The sequence below is a fragment of the Bubalus bubalis genome, chromosome 17 (assembly GCF_019923935.1).
Source record: "Bubalus bubalis isolate 160015118507 breed Murrah chromosome 17, NDDB_SH_1, whole genome shotgun sequence".
Classification (NCBI taxonomy): domain Eukaryota; kingdom Metazoa; phylum Chordata; class Mammalia; order Artiodactyla; family Bovidae; genus Bubalus; species Bubalus bubalis.
The window spans coordinates 26,391,216-26,417,663 of record NC_059173.1 but is presented as its reverse complement, the minus strand read 5'-3'; the positions used below and the strand labels follow the sequence as shown (position 1 = coordinate 26,417,663).

General features: G+C 43.5%; 1 protein-coding gene and 1 pseudogene across 2 annotated transcripts in view; one reads left to right on the top strand and one right to left on the bottom strand.

The window, feature by feature from the left end:
* The window catches only part of ADGRD1 (adhesion G protein-coupled receptor D1), a 177,638-nt gene extending 152,267 nt beyond the window's left edge, over positions 1–25,371 (bottom strand). The window contains exons 1-5 of one of the 2 annotated variants that reach the window (XM_006063071.4): positions 24,711–25,371; positions 24,585–24,621; positions 15,799–15,882; positions 13,554–13,649; positions 11,577–11,699 (exon numbers count right to left, since the gene is read on the bottom strand). In XM_006063071.4, coding sequence (XP_006063133.4) covers positions 11,577–11,699; positions 13,554–13,649; positions 15,799–15,882; positions 24,585–24,621; positions 24,711–24,776 — 406 coding nt within the window. In that variant the 5' untranslated portion in view covers positions 24,777–25,371. The remainder of the gene's footprint in view (positions 1–11,576; positions 11,700–13,553; positions 13,650–15,798; positions 15,883–24,584; positions 24,622–24,710) is intronic. The other variant, XM_006063072.4, reaches the window with a different exon arrangement.
* LOC123330055 lies at positions 23,299–23,510 on the top strand (annotated as a pseudogene).
* Positions 25,372–26,448: the final 1,077 nt, after the last annotated feature.

The following is a 26,448-nucleotide window of genomic DNA, read 5'->3' as shown; positions in this document are numbered from 1 at the left end:
CCCAAAAGTAAAGAGAGGAAAGTTCTTTCTTGATAAAACAAACAAACAAAAAAAATTCCAGCTGTCCCAAGAAAAGATGGATACATTTGAGTGCATAAATATTATAAAATTCTGCAAGCCAAAAAACTTAAAGCCATGACAAAGTCAAAAGACAAATGACAACCCAGGAAAAAAATATTTGTAAAACATTTAACAAGCAAGAAATAAATGTCCTTGCTATATAAAGAACACTTTAAAAAGAAAAATAAGTTCTACTGTTTAAGAACTTACTTCGTGCAAGATAAAATGTCCCAAGAATTTTACCTGAGTTAACTCTTTTAATCCTCCCAACAACCCTGTGAAGTAGGGATTAGTATGGTCCCCATTTTACAAGTGAGAAAACTGAAGCCCAGAGAGGTAAAGTAACTTGTCTAAAGCCACATAGCTAGTGATGGAGTCAACACTGGAACCAGGCAGTCTGGCTCTGGAATCTGCGACTGTCATCTCTCTATCCTGTCATGGAGATGACGTTCTTTGGGAGAGAGCTCACTTACTGAATTAGACAACAAAGTTTCTCAAGAATTCTATGGAGGAGAAAAATGCCTACAGATGCGGAAGTCTTGCTGTGCATTATCATCTCTGTGTCTGTGGTGAGTGGGGCAGAAGCAGCAGGTAGGAATGGGCAGGGAATCTCTCCAGGTAGAGGACCAGACCCGCAGACTCGGCACCATGTCCTGCGCGTTCATAACTCAAGACAGACCAGAGCGGTGGCCAGCGGGGAGGGCAAGGAGACCCACAGGTGGTGTAGCAGCCTGGATATCCATCCTTCCTCACCCAGCACAGCATTCTTGGGGAGAATCACCGCCACCACCACCCCCCCACAACCTCTGTGTCCTCTAGGTTAAGTGGGACTAATTACACAGCGGACTGATTACACAGCCCCAGGCTCACAAGGGCTGGAGCAGTCTGAATCACAGTGACTGGTTCAGGGATGGCCATGCATCAGCTGATAAAAGGGACTCCTGGAGGCTCTGAGTGGACATTGCTATCACACCTGGAAAGCCCTCCTGAGAACAGAGCCAAAGTGATGGAGACACGAGCTTCCGGTGACGTCATCTAAGCACCTGGACCCAGATCGTCGTGGTAGACTGAATCTCCTGAAGAAGCCACAGCATCTCCCAGCCCATCTGCTTTCACGCCATGTGACCTTCCCATTCTCCTCCAAGACTTAGGCCAGTTTCTCCACCTGCCCTCTTGCTGATCTGACCAAGAAAAAATGACAGAAGTGGCCCTGGCCAGGTTCCAGAGACAGCCATTAATTGTCTGGAAGCTTCAGGTTTCGGCTTCTTGGAGCACAGAACAAGTCCAGGCTCTGCTGGTAGAGAAAGAAACCACATAGAGGAGCCAGAGGTGCCAGATGTGAGTGAAGAAAGTGGTCTTGAGAAACCAGCTCAGGGGCACCTTCTGAGGACCCAGTCCTGGCTGCCATGGCTATAGCCATGAGAGAACCCTGCCAAGCCCCAGAACTGTGAGAGGTGATGCTAAATTGCATTTCACTTGTTAAGTTTGGGAGTGCTTGTTATGCAGCAGTTGATAACCAGAACACAGTCTTACTTGGAGCCTCTCAATAAATCCCCCGAGCCTAGCTGAGTTGAATTCCCATTGCTTACAAACTTTCAGTTGACTATGACTGTCCATAGAGGATGAGTCCCCTTCCTGACCCTGAAGGCCACCAAAGGCCACCACAAGGATGTGCACATGGCTTCCTCACTCCTTCCTGACCATCACTTTGGGTGACAGATTCAGGGGGAGGGTGCTGGGGAAGCTGCTGCAGGGTGAGCTGAGGGAGCAAAGTGAGTGTTAGTCACTCAGTCAGGTCCAACTCTTTGCAATCACATGGACTGTAGCCCACCAGGCTCCTCTGTCCATGGGGATTCTCCAGGCAGGAATACTGGAGTGAGTAGCCATGCCCTTCTCCAGGGGATCTTCCTGACCCAGGGATTGAGCAGATTCTTTACCATCTGAGCCACCAGGGAAGAGGGAGCAAGGAGATGCTCTATTCTTTTCTGTTTCCAAGAGGACTTTGTTCAAAACAGAGGTGGCCCTCAGCCTACGTGAGACACATGTCCACCTACAATGTGATAGCATGAAATGAGCTCATCCACACCTGTCAGCCACCTAAAAGCAAGTTTCCATGAGAACCACCCAGAGCCTGCAGAGCAGGCTCAAGAACGTTCTGGAATGGGGAGTTGAGGGCATGAAAACCAAGGCCATCCCAACAGGCATAAGAAAAGATGCTCAACGTTGCTGATTATCAGAGAAATGCAAATCAAAACTACAGTGAGGCACCATCTCACACCAGTCAGAATGGCTACCACTGAAAAGTCTACAAATAACAAATGCTGGAGAGGGTGTGAGAAAAGGGAACCCTCCTCCACTGTTTATGGGAATGTAAACTGGTACAGCCACTGTGGAGAACAGTATGGACATTCCTCAAAAAACTAAAAATCAAGTTGCCATGGGATCCAGCAATTCTACTCCTGGGTCTATATCTGGACAAGTCTGTAACTGAAAAGGATGCATGCACCCCCATGTTCATTGCAGTACTATTCCCAATAGACAGGACATAGAAATGACCTAAAAGTCCATCAGTAGATGAATGGGTACAGAAGATAGCCCCTCCCCCATCTTAAACCATCGCCACATCTCTGACTCTGCCCCTCTGCCCTCTCTCTTTATAAGGACTCCTGTGATGTCTGCCCCACACAGACAATCAGGACAGTCCCCATCTCAAGTTCCTCAACTTAACCACTCAACTTCATCAAAATGGGTAAAGAGTACATGGCATCACTGTGTATTATTTTTTACAACTGCCTGTTCATCTACAATTATCTCAAAATAAAAAGGATCTCATAAAAGAAAATAAAAGAGATTTTGCTGGGTCGGGAAGGCCTTTAATCTGATCTGGCTGGTTCAAAGTCCAATTTTATTACAGCGTATCTCAGGCATGGGAGTTGGATGTTCTCCCAGTTTTTGGTCAAGAGAGCCTCCAGAACTGGGGCCTTGGTTTCTTTATTTGTAGAAAAAATAGAAGACATCAAGGGAATCTACCAACTGTAGGATTCTAAGCGGGTTTTCCATGTGGTGTGGCCACTGTGCAGGAGGAGAGGAATGTACAGGGTTCTGATAACAGAGCATCTCTACGGAGTGGCCGCCTGCTGAGTGCGTCTAAAAGAGCACAGGCTGGGAGACAATGATGGGGAGGTTTGGGCTTTCTGGCTAAGTTGGGAAAAGACCAGACACCTCGTGGCAATCAATCAGCAAGCTTCTGCCATCGAATCAGATTTCTAACTCTGATTTTTCTTAAGACCCTAAAGTGTAATCTGTACCTCCCCATTTCAGTAGAGTACAGGGCAATATGTTGATTTCTTCCAACATCTTTCTAAGAATTGATAGTTTCAGTCACTCTGGTCTTAGACAGATTCTCCAAGAGAATTTTAGCATATCAGCATGCCTTTATATGGGCTTCCTGGGTGGCTCAGATGGTAAAGAATCTGCCTGCAATGCAGGAGACCTGGGTTTGATCTCTGGGTTGGAAAGATCCTCTGGAGAAGGGCATGGCAATCCACTCCAGTATTTTTGCCTGGAGAATTTAATGGGCAGAAGAGCCTGGTGGGCTACAGTCCATGGGGTCGCAAAGAATCAAGACACCATTGAGCAACCAACACTTTCACTTTCATGCCTTTATACAACAGGAATCACAGTATGAGACGCTAATCCCTTCTCAGTCATCTTTCAGTTCTGATTATGATGAGAAGAAAGTCCGTTTGTATGTAAGTAACAATTGCTAATCTCTGTTTTAACAAAGAAATGCCACATCTTGAATTCAGAGCCTCTGGTGGGCAATGGTACCCACATGGAATTCAACAATGCAGGAATCTTCTACTTAAAAAAATGATGATTGGGTTTCAGTTCTTGGGGATGATAAGTTTCCTTTTCAATTGAATCTAGTGAGTGAGGGAAAGTCGCTCAGTCATGTCCGACTCTTTGAGACACCATGGACTATACAGTCCATGGAATTCTCCATGAACCCATGCTAGAATACTAGAGCGGGTAGCAGTTCCTTTCTCCAGGGGGTCTCCAGGGGATCTTCCAACCCAGGGATCGAACCCAGGTCTCCCACATGGCAGGCAGATTCTTTACCAGCTAAGCCACCAGGAAAGCCCAAGTTTTATAGTTCAGGTGCTATGTGTATACGGTAAAAAAAAAAAATCATAAAAGAAATTTAAAAGTGAGAAAAATTTGAGAATCTTAAAAACTGTCTTAAAAGCATTCTAGCTTGACTGGCAATTTAGATAATTGCATCATTCAACCTCAACCAATTAAAGTAAATAACCCACCCTTGGACTTCCTTGGCATAAATACATCCTGCCTTGCTGCCTTCATAGTCTATATTATATAAGCTGAGTTAAGGGGATGACATGCCATTTTTTTTTTTTTTTTTGGTCCACATTAGGGCTGTAAGGATAGAATTATGTCTGGCTGTGTAAATTTCCTCGGTAAAACTTTCAAGTGATCTATTCTCACCTGTTCTCAAGAGTGCAGAGAGCCAGGTGCTAAAACAGTCTTTAGGAATGGCTCCTAAGACTTTCTTATTCATCCTAAAAATCACAGAACGATTGAGGAGCAAAGTGTGAGGCTATATATACATGGTTAAGTGAATGCAAGAGACCTTACTCATAAAGTAGAAATGTTACAAGGTATCAACTCTATGGCCCAAAATTCATTGTCTTTCCTAAAAAGATCTTGATTCTCACTTGACACAGAGAAGTGGTGAAGATGCTGAAGCTTCTACACTGTATCCTTCGATTTTTTTTTTCCCCCTCAGCTCCATGATTACAAGGAAGCAATAAGCAAAATAGGTTGGGAGAAATGATATAACGAAGAGCAAAATTTGGAGAGAAAAAAAGCTAAATGTCATAGTGGTGGAGAACCTGGTTAACAGAAGAGACCCTGGGTGAAAGATGAAGAATTGCATCTTCAGTCATAGTTGAGTTTGCAATGGTAGGAGAAGTGATCAATGAAATGCAGAGAAAAAGATGATCGAGAGCCAGAGGGATAGTGTTTCTCTGACTTTAATATACATGACAGAGGCCATAAGCTCAAAAGCCTGTCTTCCCAGGGGCACTGACTCCATAAGAGAGCCAGCGTATTTCCTGTAGGCAGCTCAGGCCGTATTTTTCAACTTGCAGACACACTCTTTGTCAGATCAAGCCCTGCATATGAAATGCTACTCATGCCTATGCTTCCTGCCTCCCCAGAAGGCTCTCTAATTTCTTCTAGAAATATCTGATGCTGTAGGACTCTCTTTCACTCTCACCATTTCTCTCCTCAATATTATTTTAAGAAAGCCACAGGTGAGTGGCCACTTCCCTTGAGTTTCATCAAGCAGAGCGCTGAGAGTCCAAAGTGAAAGTGAAGGTTGCTCAGTCGTGTCTGACTCTTTGCGACCCCATGGACTATACAGTCCATGGAATTCTCCAGGCCAGAATACTGGAGTGGGTAGCCATTCCCTTCTCTAGGAGATCTTCCCAACCCAGGGATTGAACCCAGGTCTCCCACATTAGAGGTGGATTCTTTACCAGCTGAGCCACCAGGGAAACCCAAGAATACTGGAGTGGGTAGCCTATCCCTTCTCCAGGGAATCTCTTCCTGACCCAGAAATCATGAACCGGGGTCTCCTGCACTGCAGGCAGATTCTTTACCAGCTGAGCTACCAGGGAAGCTGTGAGAGTCCAAGGGACTACCAGAGAGCTGAGAGTCCAAGGGACTCAGGAAACCTGGAGACCATTGGACAGTCACCTTAGCTCTAACCAACTGACGCCAGGAGGGTGGATAACACTAGGATTTACTGATTTTTCAAGAGAATACAGAAGTAGAGGTTTTTTAATGAAATTTTATCTTTCAGGGGAGTTGAGTATTAATTTAAAAAAAAAAACATTTAAAGCACCATGAGAGAGGCTCTGTTTCTGCAAACAGTTAGGCAGTCTTTTTGAACCCACCCATTCTGCCAAAAGCTTCCCAGGTGGTGCTAGTGGTAAAGAACTTGCTTGCCAATGCAGGAGATGTTAAGAGATGCAGGTTCGATCCCTGGGTTGGAAAGATTCCCTGAAGGAGGGAGTGACAACCCACTCCAGTATTCTTGCCTGGAGAATCCCACGGACAGAAGAACCTAGCAGGCTATAGTCCATAGAGTTGCAAAGAGTTGGACATGACTGAAACAACTTAGCATGCACGCATTCTGCCAAAAAACAATTTAGAAAACTTGTTAAAATAGAAAATTTGTGAGAACCGACATAATGCCAGCAAACAAAACACATTTGTGGGCTAGAGTCAGCCTTGAGCGGTTCTGAGATTTGGTCCATGAATACCACCCAGAGGGCCTGGGTTAAAATTCAGATCTCCAGGCCCTGTCCACAGATTTGGATTCAGTGGGCCCTGGGCTGGAGACTGAGAAATTCCATTTTTAGCAGTCTCTGCAATGGACTCTTCTGCTGATGGTCTGGGAACAATACTTAAAGAAACTCGGCACTAAATCACCCTGTGACTCTAGGCTATCTTGTTCCTTCTCTGGACCTCAGTCTCCCCATCTGTGAAATGGACGTGGTGAATGAATACTTCTCTCTGAAGCTCCATCAGGCTTTCAAACATCCCTAAAACCCCCAATCATCTAAGGAAGACAGAAGCTGGATCTGTGCCCAACCATCAGGCCCTTCTGGAAATTTTTGTCCTGAAACACCATTCAGAATATTTTACCATTTTGTTGATGGCACTGAAGTTAATGACTTAATGCAAAGTTGAAGTTAGTAACCTAATGCAAAGAGTCTAAAAAGTCCTGTTGATGCTGAGAAGAGAATGTGGATGCTGAGATTTTCCAGCTGCTGCTATGGAGCAGTAGCAGGTTTCTTGGTGTTTATAAGCAGAGGAAGCTCTAATGCACAAGAGGGAAAAAAGAAGGGTACATTTCCGGAGGGAGGAAAAATTAACAAGTAAAACAGGAAGAAGGTCTTTCTGGCAGGCATCCAAGGTGATTGAGAGTTGAGGTGGAATTAGAGATAATTACTCAAAATGAATTTAGTCCAATATCAGAAAGAAGTATCAGAGGGGTGCAAAAACGGGACTGGCCCATTCAGGATGGAGGAGGACTCATCACAGGTGATATGCAAATAATGGCCCATCAGATATGTGCTGGGGAAGGATTCAAAGGCATTTAAGCATCAGAAAGACAGACTAGATGTATCTGTTCAGTTGACAGGGATCAAGCATCTATCATGCTGATATTCATCCCTGAAAATACAGCAGTGACTAAGACAGACGAGTCCCTGCCCTTGCAGAGCTAAATGTCCAAGAAGGAAGACACATAATGAGCAGGTCATCACCAAAGATGCAAGGGACAGAGGGGGACATACAGGAACCTGTGAGAGCAAAGAGGAACGCAACTGGTGTGGGACTCATCTCTGTAAGAACCACACTGGAGCTGAGCCCTCGAGGTCTATAGGGAGGACTCCCCTGGTGGTCCAGTGGTTAAGAATCCACTTTCCAACTGATTAAGAATCTACCTTCCAATGCAAGGGATGTGCGTTCAATTCCTGGTCAGGGAACAAAGATCCCACATGCTGAGAGGTAACTAAACCTGTGCAAAGCAACTCAAGAAAGCCCACATACCTCAACAAAGACCCAGCAAAGCCAATAAAACAATAAAATTAAAATAAGGTTTACAGGGGAGTGAAACAAGATGCTGGAACACTCCAGGAAGACTCCCTCCTCATGTGGATTTCTGCTGGTCGTGGGAGTTGGAGGAGAGTTGCCTCAGTATTGAAGGAACACAGACTGTGCTTCCTTTGGTTAATGTTCAAATAGACTTTCTCTCTCAAAGGATCCTCCAGAGCCTCTCTCCCATTTGCACCCAACGCCCATGAGGAAATTTCCCAGGAGGCACAATTTGCCAAAAGGCAGGTCACACAGTCAGCCCAGAGAAACTGGCCAAGCGGGTGGAGAAGAGCCCTAAGATAAGCAGGTCATGGGTTCAAAATGTCAGAGTGAGCAGCTGGCAGAGAAGGAAGATCCCACGTTCTAGCTGAGAACTTGGAGAAGGAACAGCTAAATTGCTCAGATGTTTTATCCTTTTTTGAAAAATTCAAACCTCAACCCTGTCTCCTACAACGCTCTTAAAAAAAAAAAAAAAATCAGCCAAAAATATGAACAGAGACCACAAGAGAATTGGGAAATCACAAATATGAAAATAATTGACCTGCTTGACTGGGTGTGGGAAGTGTTTCTCTCTTTGTTTAAGTGTTGAGGGAATTCCCTGGTGGTCCAGTGGTTAGGACTCTGTGCTGTCATTGCCAGGGCCTGGGTTCAATCTCTGGTCAGGGACGTAAGATCCTACAAGTCACACAGCACAGCCAAACATATATATATACATATATATATATATGGTCCCAGCTCTGCAACTACAGAGTAGCCCCTGCTCTCTGCAACTAGAGAAAGACTTCAAGCAACAATAAAGACCCAGCAAAGCAAAAAAAAAAAAAAAAGTTTAATCACTAAAAGTGCACTTGAAATCATCTCACCTACTTCAAAAGCCATGTGGAATTTGATTGAAAAATGTTGGATGGACTTTCCTTTTCAAATCCTGTTCTCCTTAAACCTAGAAATGTAAGCTCATTGAGGCCCCAGGGAAATCCCCCAGAGCAAAGGATATGGTTAATAAAATGGAGAAATGCTTACAGTGATCCTTAGGGTGACACCCATGTTTGGTGGTCCTATCTGAAATCCAAACTGAAGGATGTGGACCAAGAAATACCCAACCTCCCTCAGCATCTGCCACATTAAGACCCCTGCTAGCATGTCCCAGGGGGTCAAAGTTGACTTGAGGTTTCCTGGCTTCACCGCATATCTGGCCATACTCTAGAAAAGTGGCCACCCAAAAAATACCTTCAAAGGCTCCAGTTAACCAGGACACATGAGAAGCTATCAACAGGGTGGTAACATGAAGCCAAAGTTTACAGCTCTCTATACCACGTGAGCTCTTGTCTGTCTCATTTTTTTTTTGAGGATGAAATGAGTTAATACATGTAATGGGATTAGAACACTCAATTTAGTTCAGTTCAGTCGCTCAGTCATGTCCAACTCTTTGCGACCCCATGGACTGCACAGGCTTCCCTGTCCATCACCAACTCCTGGAGCTTGCTCAAACTCATGTCCATCAAGTCAGTGATGCCATCCAACCTCTCATCCTCTGTTGTCCCCTTCTTCTCCTGCCTTCAATCTTTCCCAGCATCATGGTCTTTTCCAATGAGTCAGCTCTTCACATCAGGTGGCCAAAGTACTGGAGTTTCAGCTTCAGCATCAGTCCTTCCAATGAATATTCAGGATTGATTTCCTTTAGGATGGACTGGTTTGATCTCCTTGCAGTCCAAGAACATTGGCACCAAGTAAACGATGCGTGATTGTGGGTGATTATGACGACTGGTCCAACCATGTCAGGCCCTGTCAGAGGGTCACATCTGAGCAGGCAGATGGAGTGAGGACCACAATCCTGGGGATAGGAGGCACATTGGGAGGCACCCATACAGGACAGGACCCCAGGGGCTTCTCAGTGTTGGACCAGCCACGTGCCAGTCTTCAGAACAACCCCATAGCAGGGAACTAAAATCTGGCTTTGATTGACTCATGTTACAGGTAAGGAATTTGGACTCAGAAGTTAGGTGGTTGCCCAAGGTCACCACAGAAAGGATTAGAACACCACTGAAACCCAAGCCGCCTGGCCCTGGAGCCCAAACCATTAATATGCTCTATGTCCAGCAGGTCCAATGATCAAAGGGTCAGAGTCAGTGATGAGCTGAAGGGCAATGTCCAACACAAAAGAGGGCCCCTCCATTCAGCCCCACAAAATCGGAATAAGGGAGGGAGATTTCTCAAGAGAAACCGGGAATTTGTGTTTTTATGTGAAATTGTCCTATTTTTCAACTTTGGTAGCTAATCAAAAAATTTTAACTCCATGCCTACAAAACCAGGCACAGCCACAGGGCAGGGTGAGCTCAGAGGCCTCTAGTTTATGACCTGAGAATTCAGGTAAAGTTTTCCGATAGTTCTGATTTCCAGTAGCTGGTCACTATCATAGGCACCACTGGTCCCATCATAGTCATCGTTCAAAGGCTGGTTATCTGTGACAGTGCCCAGTTACTGGAATTCCTGGGACCTTCCCTTCCCACCTGAGTCAATTCCAGTTGGTAGCTGGGGCTGTAGAGACACCTTTCTTCCAAAGAGAAGCTGTTGCCTCTCAGACCCAGAGACAAACTGGACAGAAACACACCCCTATCCTGCTTCTCCTCCTCGGCCATCCCGATCAAGGCAGGGAAAGGGTGGGGCAGGCACCGGCTGCCCTCTTGTTTCTCTTAGTCCTTGTAGCTGAGGCGGGGCTGTTTTAAATTTAGAGAAATAAACAACTCTGCTGTGTTTATAGGGCTGTTTGAATTCAGGAACAGCTTGAACTGTGGATTTGTAAACCTGGCTGTGGTTTTAGACCTCAAATCCCTTCCTCAAAACTCTGGGTTCTGCAAAGTCCAAAAGGTATCCTCCCACACGTTATCACCTTGTTAAGCTTTGTTTGCTTTTACTGGAATGTAACCCATAGGGCCTGGGGAGTTGGAGAACAATGAATTCATCACAGGGCAGTTTTGATAAGCCCATTGGATGCTCCAAAAGACTTAGGGCTTTCAGACCCGCTTGCATTAAATTTTTTTTTTCCTAGAAAGAAAAATTTTCAGTTACTTAGGATAATGGAATTTGGAGGCTCGAAACTTATTTGGATGGCAGAGGACAGTTTCCCAGAATGTTTTGAAATGTGGCTCAAATCTTCATTTTCTGAAGCTCAGATCCTAGAGAGCTGGTTACTTTTCATAGAGATAAAAAAAAAAAAAAAAAAGGAAGAAGAAGAAGGAATAGGTTCCTAACTTCTCTTTTGTACCTATGTGTTTCACCCACGGTATTATTTTAACCACAGGCCCACAACCTTTCGCTGGGACAGCTCTCACCACTGCCCCCTCCAATCTCCACGGATATAAAAGAAGCGAACCCATGGCACGAGTCTTAAAAGGCATGCCCCGCCCAGACCCATGGCCAACATCCTGGAGCCAGAAATAACGTCCCGTGAGCCACACCATCAATTTCCTGCCCACAAACGCCATGGTCCCATCCAAACTCCACTGCGACATCACCATGTCTGCTTTTTATGGAGGGTTCTTTTTTGTCTGTTTCTTGGGGGTTTTGGTTGTTGTTGTTTGTTGTCTTTTGCTTTACAAGATTAAATACTTTGCTCTCATGCCTCTGCAAAATGGTGTTTTAATTCCGGCTCCAGGGCCAGTCTCTGCATCCCCGTCCCTACCCCTCCCCTCAAGTCCGTACGTGGCATGCGCACGAATGGTGCCGCTGAACTTTGTCTTCACATCTGCCACAGCCCAGAGGAACAGATGCCACCTGGCAATGAGATGAATTTCAAAGAAAGGAAGAAAAGAATGGAGCGCATCACTCACCCTCAGGGCCACACTGTGCCGGATTACTGATGCAGGAAGTTTTGTTCTTTCTGTAATAGAGAAATGTGACTCCTTTTCCCTCCTTGAGGTAAATGCCTTTGTTGACCTTTCCTTCTACAATATCTAAGTAAGAAGAATGGCAAACATTGTAGATTAATAATTGCAGGAGATGAAAAGTCCGGACACGTGTCAGGCTTACAAACCACTTTGATCTAAATATGCTGTATTATTTCTATTTATAATTAAATATTTCTATTCAATGATGTTACAGATATTATTTAATATTAATGGTATTTAACATTTCATAATTGCAAACTAGACTATAAGTAATATATTAGTGTCAATATTAAATAATATTCTTTCTTATTAATATTGTATCCTAGTAATTAATATCACACCAGTGTATAATATGCACTGTAATATGACCACATTATAAGTACTGTATTTGTCAACAGTTGAGTTACCAGGAGGCATATGATTAGAATCTCCTACTGTCCTAAACTTTGATGCCATCCACCTCTTCATGAGTCCTTCTCACTGTCATCTTCACACGAGAATTTTCAGGTGAAACTCTGAGATTCAATTTCAAATGTAAAACTACACCTGTACTCTCTCTCTTTCTGAATTCTCTCATTGAAAGCCCGTGATCTGACACATGGGAACCCATGATTTTAAGAGCATTCCTTTTCAGGCTCTAGGAGGGAAACTCAGAGCCATACTTCGAGGCATCCAGCAGAGCCTGCCAGTGACTGGACCACAGGGCCAGTAGTCCTGGCGGGGACGCCAGCTCCCCCATCATTTTGTCCCATTCTGAATGCAGACCTCTCTGATGGTGTCAGTGTGATGTACATGGTTTACAGAATAGATAAGGGAAGACTCTAAAAGCCAAGGGTGATGAGTCACACATGGTTGACTGGGACCAAAGCCACCCAGATGCCGCCTCTGCCCTGTGGCAGCTGCGTCCTGCTCTCAGAGCTGGTGGTCCAGCTGAAGATGGACAGAAGCGCCAGGAGCCATTTGACTTGACCACTACCCCAGGTCAGTTCTCTAACAACCACTGGCATGTAGATACCAACCTGAAGGACTTCAACATCTTTCCTTATTGTTTTAAATTCATTTTTTTTAATCTATCTCATTTATTGCTGGGGATGGGGAATCTATATATTACATAGTTAAAATGGGCAACTTGAAGTTGCAGGATTGAATGAGGCTGTATAAACCCCTAAACCAGACTATTTGCTTGGCAAAATTAATTTTGGAAGTGAAACATCCCATAGTTGAAAGAACGATCAGGTTATATATTTTTTAAAAGGTCAGGAGCAAGACCTAAGTTATCTGAGCCAACTTTCCATACTGACCAGAAAGCTGCCCAATTGCTACTATCTGTCCTGTTCTGTGCTGCCTAAGAAAAATCTGAAACATGTGGGCCTTGGAGGTTATTAAATAAGATAATCATTTAACCATGACTCTTGTGGGTGTGTCTTTTAGAAAACAGCTTCTAATGATTAAAAAAAAAAAAAATTTCAGCTACAGAAGAAATGCTGATTCTAGTGTTTGCAAGACATCACATTTTTGATGAGGTATTTTAAAATTGACTTTAATTTTTCATTTCAAGGGCATGTTTTTCCTTCCCAAAAGAATATAATCCATTAAAAAATCCAAACAAAGTTTATTTTTTGGAAACTATCTCATCTTATGTCTGTACTGTTCTGAAAATAAGCAGCTGGTTTGGAAGACCCCGGTTGCTTGAAAGTGTGTAGACACCCCCTACCCGACTATCCTTTAGTCTGTGATATTTCCTTTGGAATTAAGCTGCAGTCTTAAGTCCTTACCATCAAATACCCTGACTCTTTGGCTCTTGGGGAGATATTTGCTCCTTTGCTAGTCAAGATATAGTGAATTCATATAGAACCAGATCGGATTGGCCTTTCAATTCATTGCAGATCCAAACTTAACACAGAAGTAACACATGCTCACCTACGGTTGCAGAGAAATTTGAGTAGGCAGAGTCATTGGTATAAACAAAGGTAGAATTATGAGAAGGGAGCACAGTGAGGTTGTGGGTTCGTGATGCTGGGTGAAACAACAAAAAAAAAGCACAATGAATGAGTGACACAAAAAACAAATGGAACTGACATATCTCTCAACATAATACACATCCATAAGCGTGCTTCCATCCCACAAACAGCTCGGGTTCTCTCTCCCAGCCCCACCTCCCTCTTACTTATTCAGTCAACATTATGGCAACTCCAGCAGCCCCATACTGTCCCCAAGCTAGGGTGCTGTGGCTGTTGTATTTGGTTCCAACGTGCTGGCCCCAACTCCCATTCAGATACTTAGTTGAGAGATATGAAATTGAACTCGGCCACAAAGTAGCCTTAACAAAAAGGATTAACGGTTGTGATGTCACGAGAACTGATGAAACAGAAGCACAGCATGAAAACAACTACACGTTATTACAACAAATGGACAAAACAACAGAGATTTAACTCAGCAACAAATAACAAAGCAGTGCATCCATGCAATAATTTCCAACACCATTCAACCGTCCCCCTTTTTCTTTTTGCCTTAAGAAACCTGTAATCAAATTGAAATATGCCAGCAGAGCACTATAACATAAAGAATAGACCCCGTGGAAAAGGGCAGTGAAACCTTTATTATTCGAGTGTTTTGGGACAAACACCAATGTAGTTTGAGTTTTATGGGAAATTAATATTTTGGGTGAACAAAATCCAACCACAATGTAATTGTATCTGATAACCTATGACAATGAGATGAGTTGACAGGGTGAGGAGAGAACTATACGGATCATTATTTGAACTCTTGTTTAAAGTAATTACGGAAATGTTAGCACCCGGGTCCTAAACACAGAGCTATTTTGACAATGCATTTTCCACTTGGAATGATCTCCTTTCAAAGGCTTTAAAATAAAAGCCCTGAGAAGAGAAAATTAGATTATGACAAGGGAAAGCCATTTCTTTTGACCCGAGATAGTCACAAAACGAACTGCCACAGGAACAGTCTATCGCTGTAGCACAGACTATTTGGAGAATATATGAAGCCCCAGTGGTTCAATGTAAGTTTTCATCATGGCCGCCATTGCTGCCCAACATGCAGGCAAGGAAGAGATAATGCCAGATGAAGGCAGGGCTTTGGGTAGCCGTGCACAGGAGGACAGCATCCTTCTGGAGGGCCCTGCTCTTTGAGTGCCTCTAAGGATGCCAGCAACAGAGACATTCACTGTAATACTTCCTGATTTGCAAAGTTTAAGAAAGACATTTTAGAATCTGAAGTGACAATTTATGGCAGCACATGACGTCCTGGGAATAAGGAACAAATCAGTGTGCTGGTATGAGAATCCTAATAAGCAGCAATGTGGGTTTGTTTTTTTTTTTTTTTTAATCCATTGCAAAGAACCAGTACAGACAATCTGAGCATGTGCTAGCTTGGTTGTACATAAGCCTCCTGCTGTACAAATCAATCATTGGACATAATCAAGAGGAATAAAAATTAAAATGTCAGAACATCCCAAATTGCTCAAAACTTACACTTTAAAAAATCTTATTGGAATGGAAAAAGTACTCAGGGCTGTCTGGGGTTTCTCCTTTTGGTAAAAGTCTGAACTGAGTCAGATAGAAACTTTATTTTCCACGGAACTGCAGACCACTGGAATCATGTTAGGTGATGTTTGATCTTCTCAAGGAGTGGGGGTGGAGGGGGGCTTTCAGTGAAGCATGGAAGAGCTGATGGGCAGGTGGTATTACCTTTGCTAAATGAAATTGTGACCCCACAAACAGGGCATTAGTCTTCACTGGCACAACCTTTGGCCCTAGGTTCAGATGGGCCCCTGCTTTGGCAGGAGTGTAGATTATACCATTTGTGTCTACCTAGAAAACATACATCCTGACTCGTACAGAGGTTGATCCATCAGGCACAAGTTAAAGCTGAAAACCGCTGCTTTCGTTTTAAGGTTGTTGGAGAAAATGCACATCTTAATATTTTGCAACATAAATGTTGTCTTTTAATCATAAAAACATATAAAAGTTCTAGTGAAAATACTTTGCAATAACAATTATTAAGGGGAAGCAACACAAATATCTATTCATTTCTGTCATCCTGGCTTCACAGCTGATGCTGTTTGTTGTTCCCTGTCTCTCTAGACTGCCCCTGATTCCTGAGAGATGCCCATGGGGCCCCAGTTTCTGTTTCCACCCCTGTCTACCTCCAGTTGTCTCCTGAAGTTCGTGGATCCCGTCCACATTTTCCAATGGCCAGTAATGGGAAGCAGAAGCCAGGACCTCAAACCCTTGAGGGAAAAAAGAATAAAAATGTTACATCACTATTAGGAAAGAAAGAGCTGGACATAAGGAGCTACTTACTACCTACATCAGGAATTGGGGGAACAGTTAATTATCAGAGTGACTGCGGAGGTACTCAAAATGTCTTTGAATAGATTCAACACACACTCCTAGGTTTCAAAAACTCAATAAACTAAAAATAAATGAATATTTTTACAGGATAAAACATACTAAATAGGAATAGATACCTTTTAGCCCAAAGAAAATAAAAGCCGTTCTGCCTAATGGCACAACACATGAAGCATGCCCACATGTGTCAGAGAAAAAGATAAGAATGTCCATTATCCCACCGTTAGTTCCTATGCTTTAGGAGAAATAGCTGATGCAACCAGACAAGAGAGAAAAAAAGGTTGAAAAAGAGGAGGAAACCAGCAGCTATATTGTGCAGACATCGCGTGAGATTCTTTACAAATACGTCCTCATTTCAGTCTAACAATAATCTATAAAATAATTGTACTTCTAGCCATCTGTTAAGACAAGGAATACAATGCCACCTCAGCAGTCACCCAGCCAACTGGTTTTAGATACAATCCTCCATATACATCTCCTGAATTGATCTTGATCTTTCTATTTTTGCTCTGCTTCCTCCATACTAAAAATCAATCCTTTAAAAGTCTCCTTTAGGGTCCTTGTGCTTTGAGTAGACATCATATTGTGCAGACATGTTCTTTTTTATTCTGCTCTTCTCACTTAATATCATATGAATTATTTCTTTTTTTTTTTTTCTCTCTCTAACTCTAATAATGGAGTTTGGGTAATAGTCTCTGGAGAGGCTGCACCATCACACACTCAACTGTTCTCCTAACTTGAATCTTCTCTTGGATTAATTCTCTGTGAACAGTTCCCAGAAATGGAAATAAAGATCCAGATGACTAAATAATAATCAACTGCCTTCAGTGTCTGCCAGGTCCCAGTAAAGTTAAAATTACCAAAGTAATCTTTGTGTTGCTCACTGTAAAAAATATTTTTTAAGAAGAGATAATATGATCATTATTTTCAAATGATGTATGCCTGATAATGAAAATGAAAAACTATTACAAATAAGAAAAGAATTTAGTAAGTGAAAAACTGTTACGAATGGTAAAAGAATTTAGTAAGGAGGCTGATACAAATTAAACATGCAAATGTGAATAGCTCTCTTGTATTCATATAATAATGCTAAAAAAATAGAAGAAAGGTTTTAATTTATAAATGCAATCAATAAAGAGAAGACATTTAAGGACAAAAGAATAAGAACTATACAACATTCTCACGAAGAAAACAATCAAATCATACTGAAGGATGTAAAAGAACCCTTGAATAAATGAAGGGCTTCCCTGGTAGCTCAGCTGGTAAAGAATCTGCCTGAAATGCAGGAGACACGGGTTGACTTGACCTATTCTTAATAAAGAAAACTCAAAAATCAAAAAATATCTACTAAATATGCTCAACATCTCTAATTATCAAAAATACAACATTAATTATCAAAAATTAAAAATACAGTGAGGTACCACCTCACACCAACCAGAATAGCCATCATAAAAAAGTCTACACATAATGAATGCTGGAAAGTGTGGAGAAAATGGAACTCTCCCACACTGTTGGTGGGAATATAAATTGGTGCAGTCACTATGGAAAACAGTATGGAGGTTCCTTAAAAAACTGAAAATAGAACCACCGTATGGCCCAGAAATCCCATTCCTGGGCACACATCCAGAGAAAACTCTATTTCAAAAAGATGCATGCACTCCCAGTGTTCATTTCAGCACTATTTAGAACAGTCTAGACATGGAAGCAACTTAAGTGTCCATCACCAGATGAATGGATAAAGAAGAAGTGGCACATATATATACAATGGAGTACAATTCAGCCATAAAAAACAACGAGATAATGCCATTTGCACCAACATGGATGGGCCTTAGAGATTATCTTACTAAGTGAAGTAAACAAGGCAGAGAAAGACAAATGCTAAATGATATCACTTATATGTGGCATCGAAAAAAAAAAAAAACAATGATACAAATTAATTTATTTACAAAACAGAAATAGACTCACAAACATGGAAAATTAACATATGGTTACCAAAGGGGAAAGTAGGGGAAGGGATAAATTACAAATTTGGGATTAAAATATATATAATACTATATACAAAATAGATATAGACAGTTCAAGGAAAAAGAAATGCAAATTACTTTTAGAAATATAAGAAGTTCAACCATGCTGATAATTTTAAAAAGCATGTTAAAACTACAGCAAGCTAGCCTATTCACTTATCAGACTGGCAAATGAAAAGTTACACTTATTAGAAGACTTAAGTATCCCTTGGACTGCAAGGAGATCAAACCATTCAATCCTAAAGGAAATAAACCCTGAATATTCATTAGGAAGGACTGTTACTGAAGCTGAAGCTCCAATACTTTGACCACCTGATGCAAAGAGCCAACTCATTGGAACAGACCCTGATGCTGGGAAAGACTGAAGGCAAAAGGAGAAGGGGGTGGCAGAGGATGAGTTGGTTAGATAGCATCACTGACTCAATGGGCATGAATCTGAGCAAACTCCAGGAGACAGTGGAGGACAGAGGAGCCTGGTAAGCTACAGTCTATGAGGTCGCAGAGTCAGACAGGACCTACTGACTGAACAACACCACACTGAAGTGGGCAAGTTCTACCACCTTTTCTGGTGGGAGTTCACCTTTCTGGAGGGCAATATCTATCAAAATCTTAAGCTCACATGATGTTTGACCTAGCAATTTAATTCCTAGAAATTTATCCTGAAGATCTAGCATATTCTCATGCATATGATCAAAGACCTATGTACAAGGATACTTGTTGCAGAATTTTTAAAATAGTAACAGAAACGTGCAAACAGCCTACATGCTCATTTACAGAGGGCTGGCTAAATAAATATGGAACATCTATATAATGATCTAGGGTGTAGCTAGGATAAATAATGAGGCTGATTTACATGTACTGACATAGAATATTCTTTAGTCATATTGTTAAGTTAAAAAAAATCAAGGTGAAAAAAATATGTATATTGTGAACTATTTTGTGTAAAATACAGTGTTTCAGAGGGCAGGGAAAAGAGAAAGAGTGGGTGCTTGGCTGTGTACTCTAGAAACTGAGAAGATTCGTTTGGGGTGACAAAATTGAGAAATGGGGTGTAAGATGCGAGATTTTCATTTCTGTTTTATTGACTGTTATAGTGAAGTCGCTCAGTTGTATCCGACTCTTTGCAACCCCGTGGGCTGTAGCCTACCAGGCTTCTCTGTCCATGGGATTCTCCAGGCACGAATACTGGAGTGGGTTACTATTTCCTTCTCCAGGGGATCTTCCTGACCCAAGGATCGAACCTGGGTGTCCCGCATTGGAGGCAGACGCTTTAACCTCTGAGCCACCAGGGAAGCAATTGAATGTTAGGACCTGTATTTTAACAACCATTTAAGTCTTGCTTTCACAATTAAAGTGACCATAGATAATGTCCGTATGAAATTTTCAGAGAAAACTGAAGCACTCCATCTAACATCTGAATTTCTACCAGGATGCCAAACATGTGCCCAGGTCCAGATCATCGGGTTCTTTTTTCAGTTTGCATCTGTGAGGCTGTCCCTTCAGGGTTATGTACATGCATCAAAAATGGAAGCCAAGAACCTAGCTAATTCTACAATAGGGGCCAAAGAGAGGTAGCTGTGTGCACAACTAACTCTCTTGTACCTGTTAGGGACTTGACGTCTCTGGGAAATCAGTGGTTCTATTCCAGGACCTCCACAGTAAGAATATGAAATGCAAAAATCAAAAATATTCATCCCTATTTCTACCATGATTTTTTTCCCTAAAATCTGGGATATTAATTTTGAAGAGAAGAAGACATCATTAACTTGATATTCAACTCATCTGAGGAAAAAAAAAATAGGAAAAGGAAATAACATCTGTTGAGCAAAGAACAGATGTTATATCTTCAGAATCTTCGTCTTCATAAAGTGAAGCCTGGGGGTAATAAATTTCTTTCCATTATCAGCTCCACTGACAAATGGCCATGTCCATCCTGGGCAGGAAGGCTCATAGAATCAAGGGATCGTGTCTTGTTCACATAGAAAGATGCCCCCCCCACCTGCCTGCCAGCCAGTGCCCAGTGATGGGAAGTATCAGTGGTTGGGTGAGGGGGTCTATGACCAGGAGAGGGCCTGCATGCTACCCACCAATGGCCCAGACGTAACTATCAACATTGAGTTTGTCCAGTAAGTCATGAAGGAGGTGCACACTGAAATATCCATGAGGGCCAGGAGCATGAGGAGCTACCTGCAGGGAGGCCAGGGATGGTGCTCACTGTGGCTTCCGACTTGGAAGGCACAGGTGATCAGAAAAGGTGCCGGGAACACACACCGGGACCACCCCCGTTTCTCACTCCCAGGTCTCAGGGCGGTGGTGGCTGGGTGGGGAAGAAAATGAGTGTCCTGTCTAAAGAAAAGTGACTTCTTCCCAAGCCAATGATCCCACCTCTGTAGGAGGATATGCCCAGTATTGCCAGGTCTCCCACTTTCAAAAAGAAATCAGAGGGACTTCCCTGGTGGTCCAGTGGCTAAGATTCCACACTCCAAATGCAGAGGGTCCAGGTTCAATTCCTGGTTGGGGAACTAGATCTCACAGGCCACAACAAAGGGTTTGCATGCCAAAGCTAAAGATCCCACATGCACAACTAAGACACAGAACAGCCAAATATATAGATACTAAATAAATATTTTTTAAATCAGAAATACATATTTTTTTTAATTTGAAATCTCCCCACATGGTAATGTCAGCAATTTAGGGTTTTTTTAATTAATTAAAACATTATGTGGCATTAACAAGACACATCAAGGAACTGAACTGAACACATAGATTTCCTTTTCCAACCTAAAGAGTAAACAATCCATGACCCTAAAAGTGTCAGACGAAAAGGGTCTCATTCTTTTGTGAATTAGACACTTCAGCTATTTTCCCAAAAAGAAGGTGATATGGAATCTTCAGGTTGTACAGTCACCATGGTTTTCACCAAAGAAACCTAAACAGACTAAATGCCACTTAGACAAGACGACAGCTGGGGGGTAACACGGCTCATACAGGGTCTTCAAAACATCCCCCAGCCCTAAAAAATAAACTGAGAGAGACAGACTTCCAGCCTAGGTCACAACTATAAAGCAGTTCTTCAGACATACAGATAGCCAACAGGTAAAGGAAAAGATACTAAACATCAGAGAAATGCAAATCAAAACTGCAAAACTCACACCAGTCAGAATCGCCATCATCAAAATGTCTACAACTAAATAAATGCTGGTGAGGGTGTGGAGAAAAGGGAACCCTCCTACACTGTGCAGCCGCTATGGAGAATAGCATGAGGTTCCTCCAAAGACTAAAAACAGAGTTACCATACCATCCTGAAATACCACTTCTGGGTATTTATCCAGAGAAAAGTCTAATTCAAAAAGACGAATGCACCCTTATTTCACAGCAGCACTATTTACAATAGCCAAGACATGGAAATAACCTAAATGTCTCTTGACAGACGAATGGATAAAGAAGATGTGGCCTGTGTAAGCAGTGGAATGTTATTAAGTCATGAAAAAGAGTAAAATAACGCCATTTGCAGCAACATGGATGAAACAAGAGACTCTTATACTAAATGAAGTAAGTCAGACAGAGAAAGACAAATACCATATGATATCACTCACATGTGGAATCTAAAATATGACACAAATGAACTTACCTATGAAACAGCAACAGAGTCACAGACATAGAGAACAGACTTGTGATTGTCAGGGTTGGGGGGAGTGAGGGAAGGAATGGATTGGGGGTTGGGGGTTAGCAGATGCAAACTATTACATATACAGTGGATAAACAACAAGATCCTACTGTATAGCATAGGAAACTATATTCAGTATTTCGTGATAAACCATAATGGAAAAGAGTATGATAAAAAAAAAAAATATATATATATATATACACACATACGTATGTATAACTGAATCACTTTGCAGTACAGCAGAAATTAACACAACACGGCAAATCACCTATGCTTCAATAAAATACATTTTTAAAAAATCAGTTCTTTAGGAATAATTTCTCATCCATATTTAATGTTTCGTTGATCCAGTTTGGTGAGAGGGGGAGGGAGGGAGGGGTATCAATACTCGGAAAGAAAGTTAATAAAAGCTTTTGTTTTTCCTTTTCAGTTTTTCTTCCAGATTTTTCTATTCCATCCTTTCCCTGTTACTTAATCTCTGTGTCAGTAGAGAGAAGCCCTCATCCCTTGAATGTGTGGAGAGAAATATGTCTCCAGGGTTCCACTGACTTCACTGGACAGAAATCTACACCACACAGAGGAAAACTGGTCCCTGCCAATCCCGTGCCAACCGTGGTCCCCTCCTGTTTGGCCCATGACACACCGAGTTCATGCCACAGCAGGACTCCCTGCTGTCGCCCCTGCCCAGAAGTCCCCTTGCTCTCTTGCTGTGCATAACCAGCTCTGTCTTTCTGAGAGGCCTGCCCTGATCACCTTTTATCGCCCACCATCCACTCTTTCTACCAACCCCCTTGTTTGTCTTCTCATGGCACTCACACTATAATTTAAAAGTTTTTGTTTGTTAGTATATTTGTAGTCTGTCTCCTCTATTAGACTCTTTGCGACTTGAGTGCAAAGACTGTTCTGTTTGTACCATATCCCAGTTGTTTAAAACAAGGCCTGGTGTGTGTGTGTGCGTGTGTGTGTGTGTGTGTGTGTACATGTATGTGTCAGAAATCCGGGTTTTTGAACTTGAACTCTCCCCACCCAGGTTTCAGTGTCTATTGCTCCTTTTTAGTAACATGTCTGTGATCGTCAGTATTAGTATGATTTCTCTAAGGTAGTTAGTTGACCAACAGAAAAACATCTTCTACACTAAATTAGGATGTGAGAGGAACAGTCTCTCTACGAAACCAAGGCTGGATTCAAGCCGCTCCTTGAAGCTAAGAGCCTAGGATGCGAGTGGATGTGGGGAGATGTGGCCAAAGGCACAATGTGGGAACCCCCCTGCAGCTCTCTTTCCTCCCTGACGGGGCTGGGGTCTCAGGACCGCTTTGTTCGCTCTGCCTGATGTTCCTGGCCAGACCCCTCCCCTCATCTCTCCCGGGAAATCCGCGTGAGCTATGAGGCGTGGGTTAGCGTTAGGGCTCACACAGCCTCCCTCTAGTGCGATGTTGGATGATTTATTTATCCCCAAATCGTTCAGCGTTTTGGCCAAGGAAAGGGGAGCCGGTGAAAATTTACCACCTTCTCATTCTTTTCAACGGAAGATTGAACTTGAATGTGCAGATAAAAAGAAACAGCAGCACAACCTGGAAGGGTCTGGGAAAGGGGCGGCAGGTGCTATGTTGAGCTGCCAAGGTGGCAAGAAGAAGCCCCTGAAGCAGCCCAAGAAGAAGCCTGGGAGAAGGATGAGGAAGATAAGACATCCAAGCCGAAACAAGAGGAGGAGCAGAAGAAAGCAGAGGAGCTAAAAGCGAAGGCTGCCAGGGAAACGCCCCTGGCCACAGGTGGAATAAAGAAATCTGGAGAAATATCTGCTGGTCCTGGTGCCTGAGGCAATGACGATCCTTAATCCTGTTTCTGCTTAAACATCTGGATTCCCTGCCATAATGTCTGATGCCACCTATAGCTAGGAGGAAGTGTTGTCTTGGAACCTGTTCTACATTTAAGGATAAACCTGCAGGTAGAGACAGGGAGATGACAGGATGCCCCAGCACCCGCCGTGAGGGCCGCGTCACTCCAACAGGGACAGACCCCCACCCCACGTCCACCTTCACCCAGCACCACGCTGGTGCTCCCACCAGACTGGGGTCCGTCTCCTGGGACCTGGATTCACACCGTGGGGATGCTGCGCCCACCATCTCTGGTGGGTTGTGGAGGCAGCAGGGCTGCTCTAGACAAGAATCACGGCCAGAGGCACGCTCACCCCCAGGCCAGTGTTGCTCTCACGGCTCCCAGGCAAAGACTTGGGGATGTTAGTGTGAGGTCCTCTCCACCATGCATGTACCAGCCAAGCAGCAAATGGGAACAAGGGCCAGTAAGTACACCCCCGCCATGGTCCCAGAGACCTCCTTCTCTGGGAAGGAGCAAGGAAAAGTTTCTCGCTTCTTCCGTCCTCCCCACGGAAAGCCTCATGGTGAGGCATCCAGACAGGACTCACGATGGCAAAGGGAAAGCAAACCCAGCCGGGGGTGGGCGAGGGGTTTCTTTGGAGGGGCTGGAGCAGTCAAGCTCCCATCGGAGGGATGGGGACCAAAGAGGGCAGGGACAAAAGGATGGGGACAAAAGCTGCTCTAAGGCAGCTCAAGTGAATCTGCGCTGGAGACGCACGACATGAGTCAAGGACAGAAGATGCTTCACCTACGAACATCCCGTTTCCGGAATCACAAGTGTTCAGATGCCCCAAAGGGAGAGGCTCGGGGTGCAGAGAGACCTGCTTCTCCAAGTCAGAGGTGGAGGATGATGAGTGACCCAGGGGACAAGGTGTCAGGACAGCTGGTGGGGCCAGCGGAGCCCAAGAAGGGCTCCTTCCCCAAGAGCCTCAGAAACACACAAGCAAACTGCCTCCAGACCCCGGACTGGGCAGGGAGAACAAGTAGTGAGCAGAAGATGGGGGAAGCTGCCTTACCTGGATGGACTTGTGACCTGGCGTGGGCCCCGCGCACCTGCACACAAAACATCACACTATAAGACACAAGCAACCTCCCAGCAGAAATCTGTTCCCGTCTCAGCGAGCACCGCCTGGGGACGTTACCTGAAAATCACAATAAAATAACAGCAGCCAGGAGTGCCAGCAGCAAAGAGGCAGCAGCTTCTTCATGGTTTTTTCAGAGGTGAAAATATGATCCAAGTGGAATTCCTGAGGGTCTGTGACAAAGAGTTGCCTTTAACTTTCACTTCTTTGGGAAAGGGACATTGTCACAGGTTCCAGAAAGAAGAACACCATCTGTTTAGCTAGAGTTTGTGAACTTCAGAGTGAAGGCAGAGTCGTGGAGCGTTAAGAGGTGTTTCTTGCCTGTCTCCAAACTTCAGAGTCTTTGGTGATCAATAAACACATTGGAGCGACCAACCGGCCCAGGGATGAGGGGAGGAGAAACTGCTTCCGATCCAAACTCCTGAAAAGCTATCCAGGGCTGGGACTGCAGTGGCGAGGCTTAGGGGGCAATCTTGGGTCCCTCACGGTTTTCTTTTGCTGTCAACAGCCGTCATTTGTCCCCATTCAGGTCCGGAGTCAGACATTGCCCTTTTTCCTGGAAGCGGGAGGAATTGTGTCTGGAGCTCCCGGGGCTCTCCGGCCAGCGCGTTGCTGCCTAAGTTCTTCTGGTGTGACTCAGGCTTACACCTCCGTCTGTCCCCCGGCACGGCGCTCGGGGTGGAGAGAGTGAGTGATGTAAGGCTCTCTCCTCAAACTTTGTTCAGCTCTGCTCCTCTGTTTATATCCCATGGCTGCTGGATCCTTCCTGGGTCCTAACACCGGTCTGTTAAGAAGAACTGGGAATTATTTTCAGGATCTGCGGTTCTGAAGCAGAGCAGACAGAGCCAGGGTGTGGACATACCTTAGCTGCCTTCCCTTAACACCCTCAAAGTCAGTGTAAATACTAATAAATACAAAACATACAACAGACAATAAACTCTGTTAAGAGCTGAGTCTTCTTTGCCCAAAGAAAAAAGTAAGGTGATCTAGGGATGGAAAAAAAAAAACACCCACACCCATTCCCCAGCTCATGCCCTCCACAGGATGCTGGCCACTTTTCTCTTTAACCCTTTCAGAGATGAATGAAACTGTTTACAAGGTGCCCTGGGCCATTACACCAAACCCCACATCTCCCCCCCAACCACAGCATCCAGGGACCCTTAGCCAGCCTCATCTTACTTTACTAGAAACTAAAACTTTAATCTATATTGCATACATGTCCACACACACACACCATTAAGTAACACAGTTAACCCACACAAACACCAATCCGTGTCTCATGCGTTGCAGGCAGATTCTTTACTGTCTGAGCCATCAGGGATGCCCCTAACTAATACACACTTAATTAACTAATACTTACCTCCCTGTACCCTCTCCAACACGTAACTAGCTGTGTGTTCTTAGGCAAGTTACTGAACTCCTCTGTTTCAAATTCCTCATCTATAAAATGGAGGTAATAGTTTCAGCTCCAAAGAGCTGTAACAAGAAATGAGATGATGCATATAAGGCTTTCCAAGCAGTGCTTGGAAAATATGTAGCACCCCATAAATGCTCGCTGTTTTTCGCAAGCAAAAAAAAAAAAAAATATATATATATATATATATATATATCACTCAATAAATGTTAGCTGTGATTATTATTATAAAGTAGAAAATAACACTCATTAAATGTTAACTAATATTATTAGCTCCTTCGTCCTGACTTTAAATGGGAACAGAGTCCAAGTACTTCCTAAAGAGGATAAGAAAATGACCTCCAGTCTCCATGGGAGAGAACAAAAAAAAAGTGATGTCAAAAC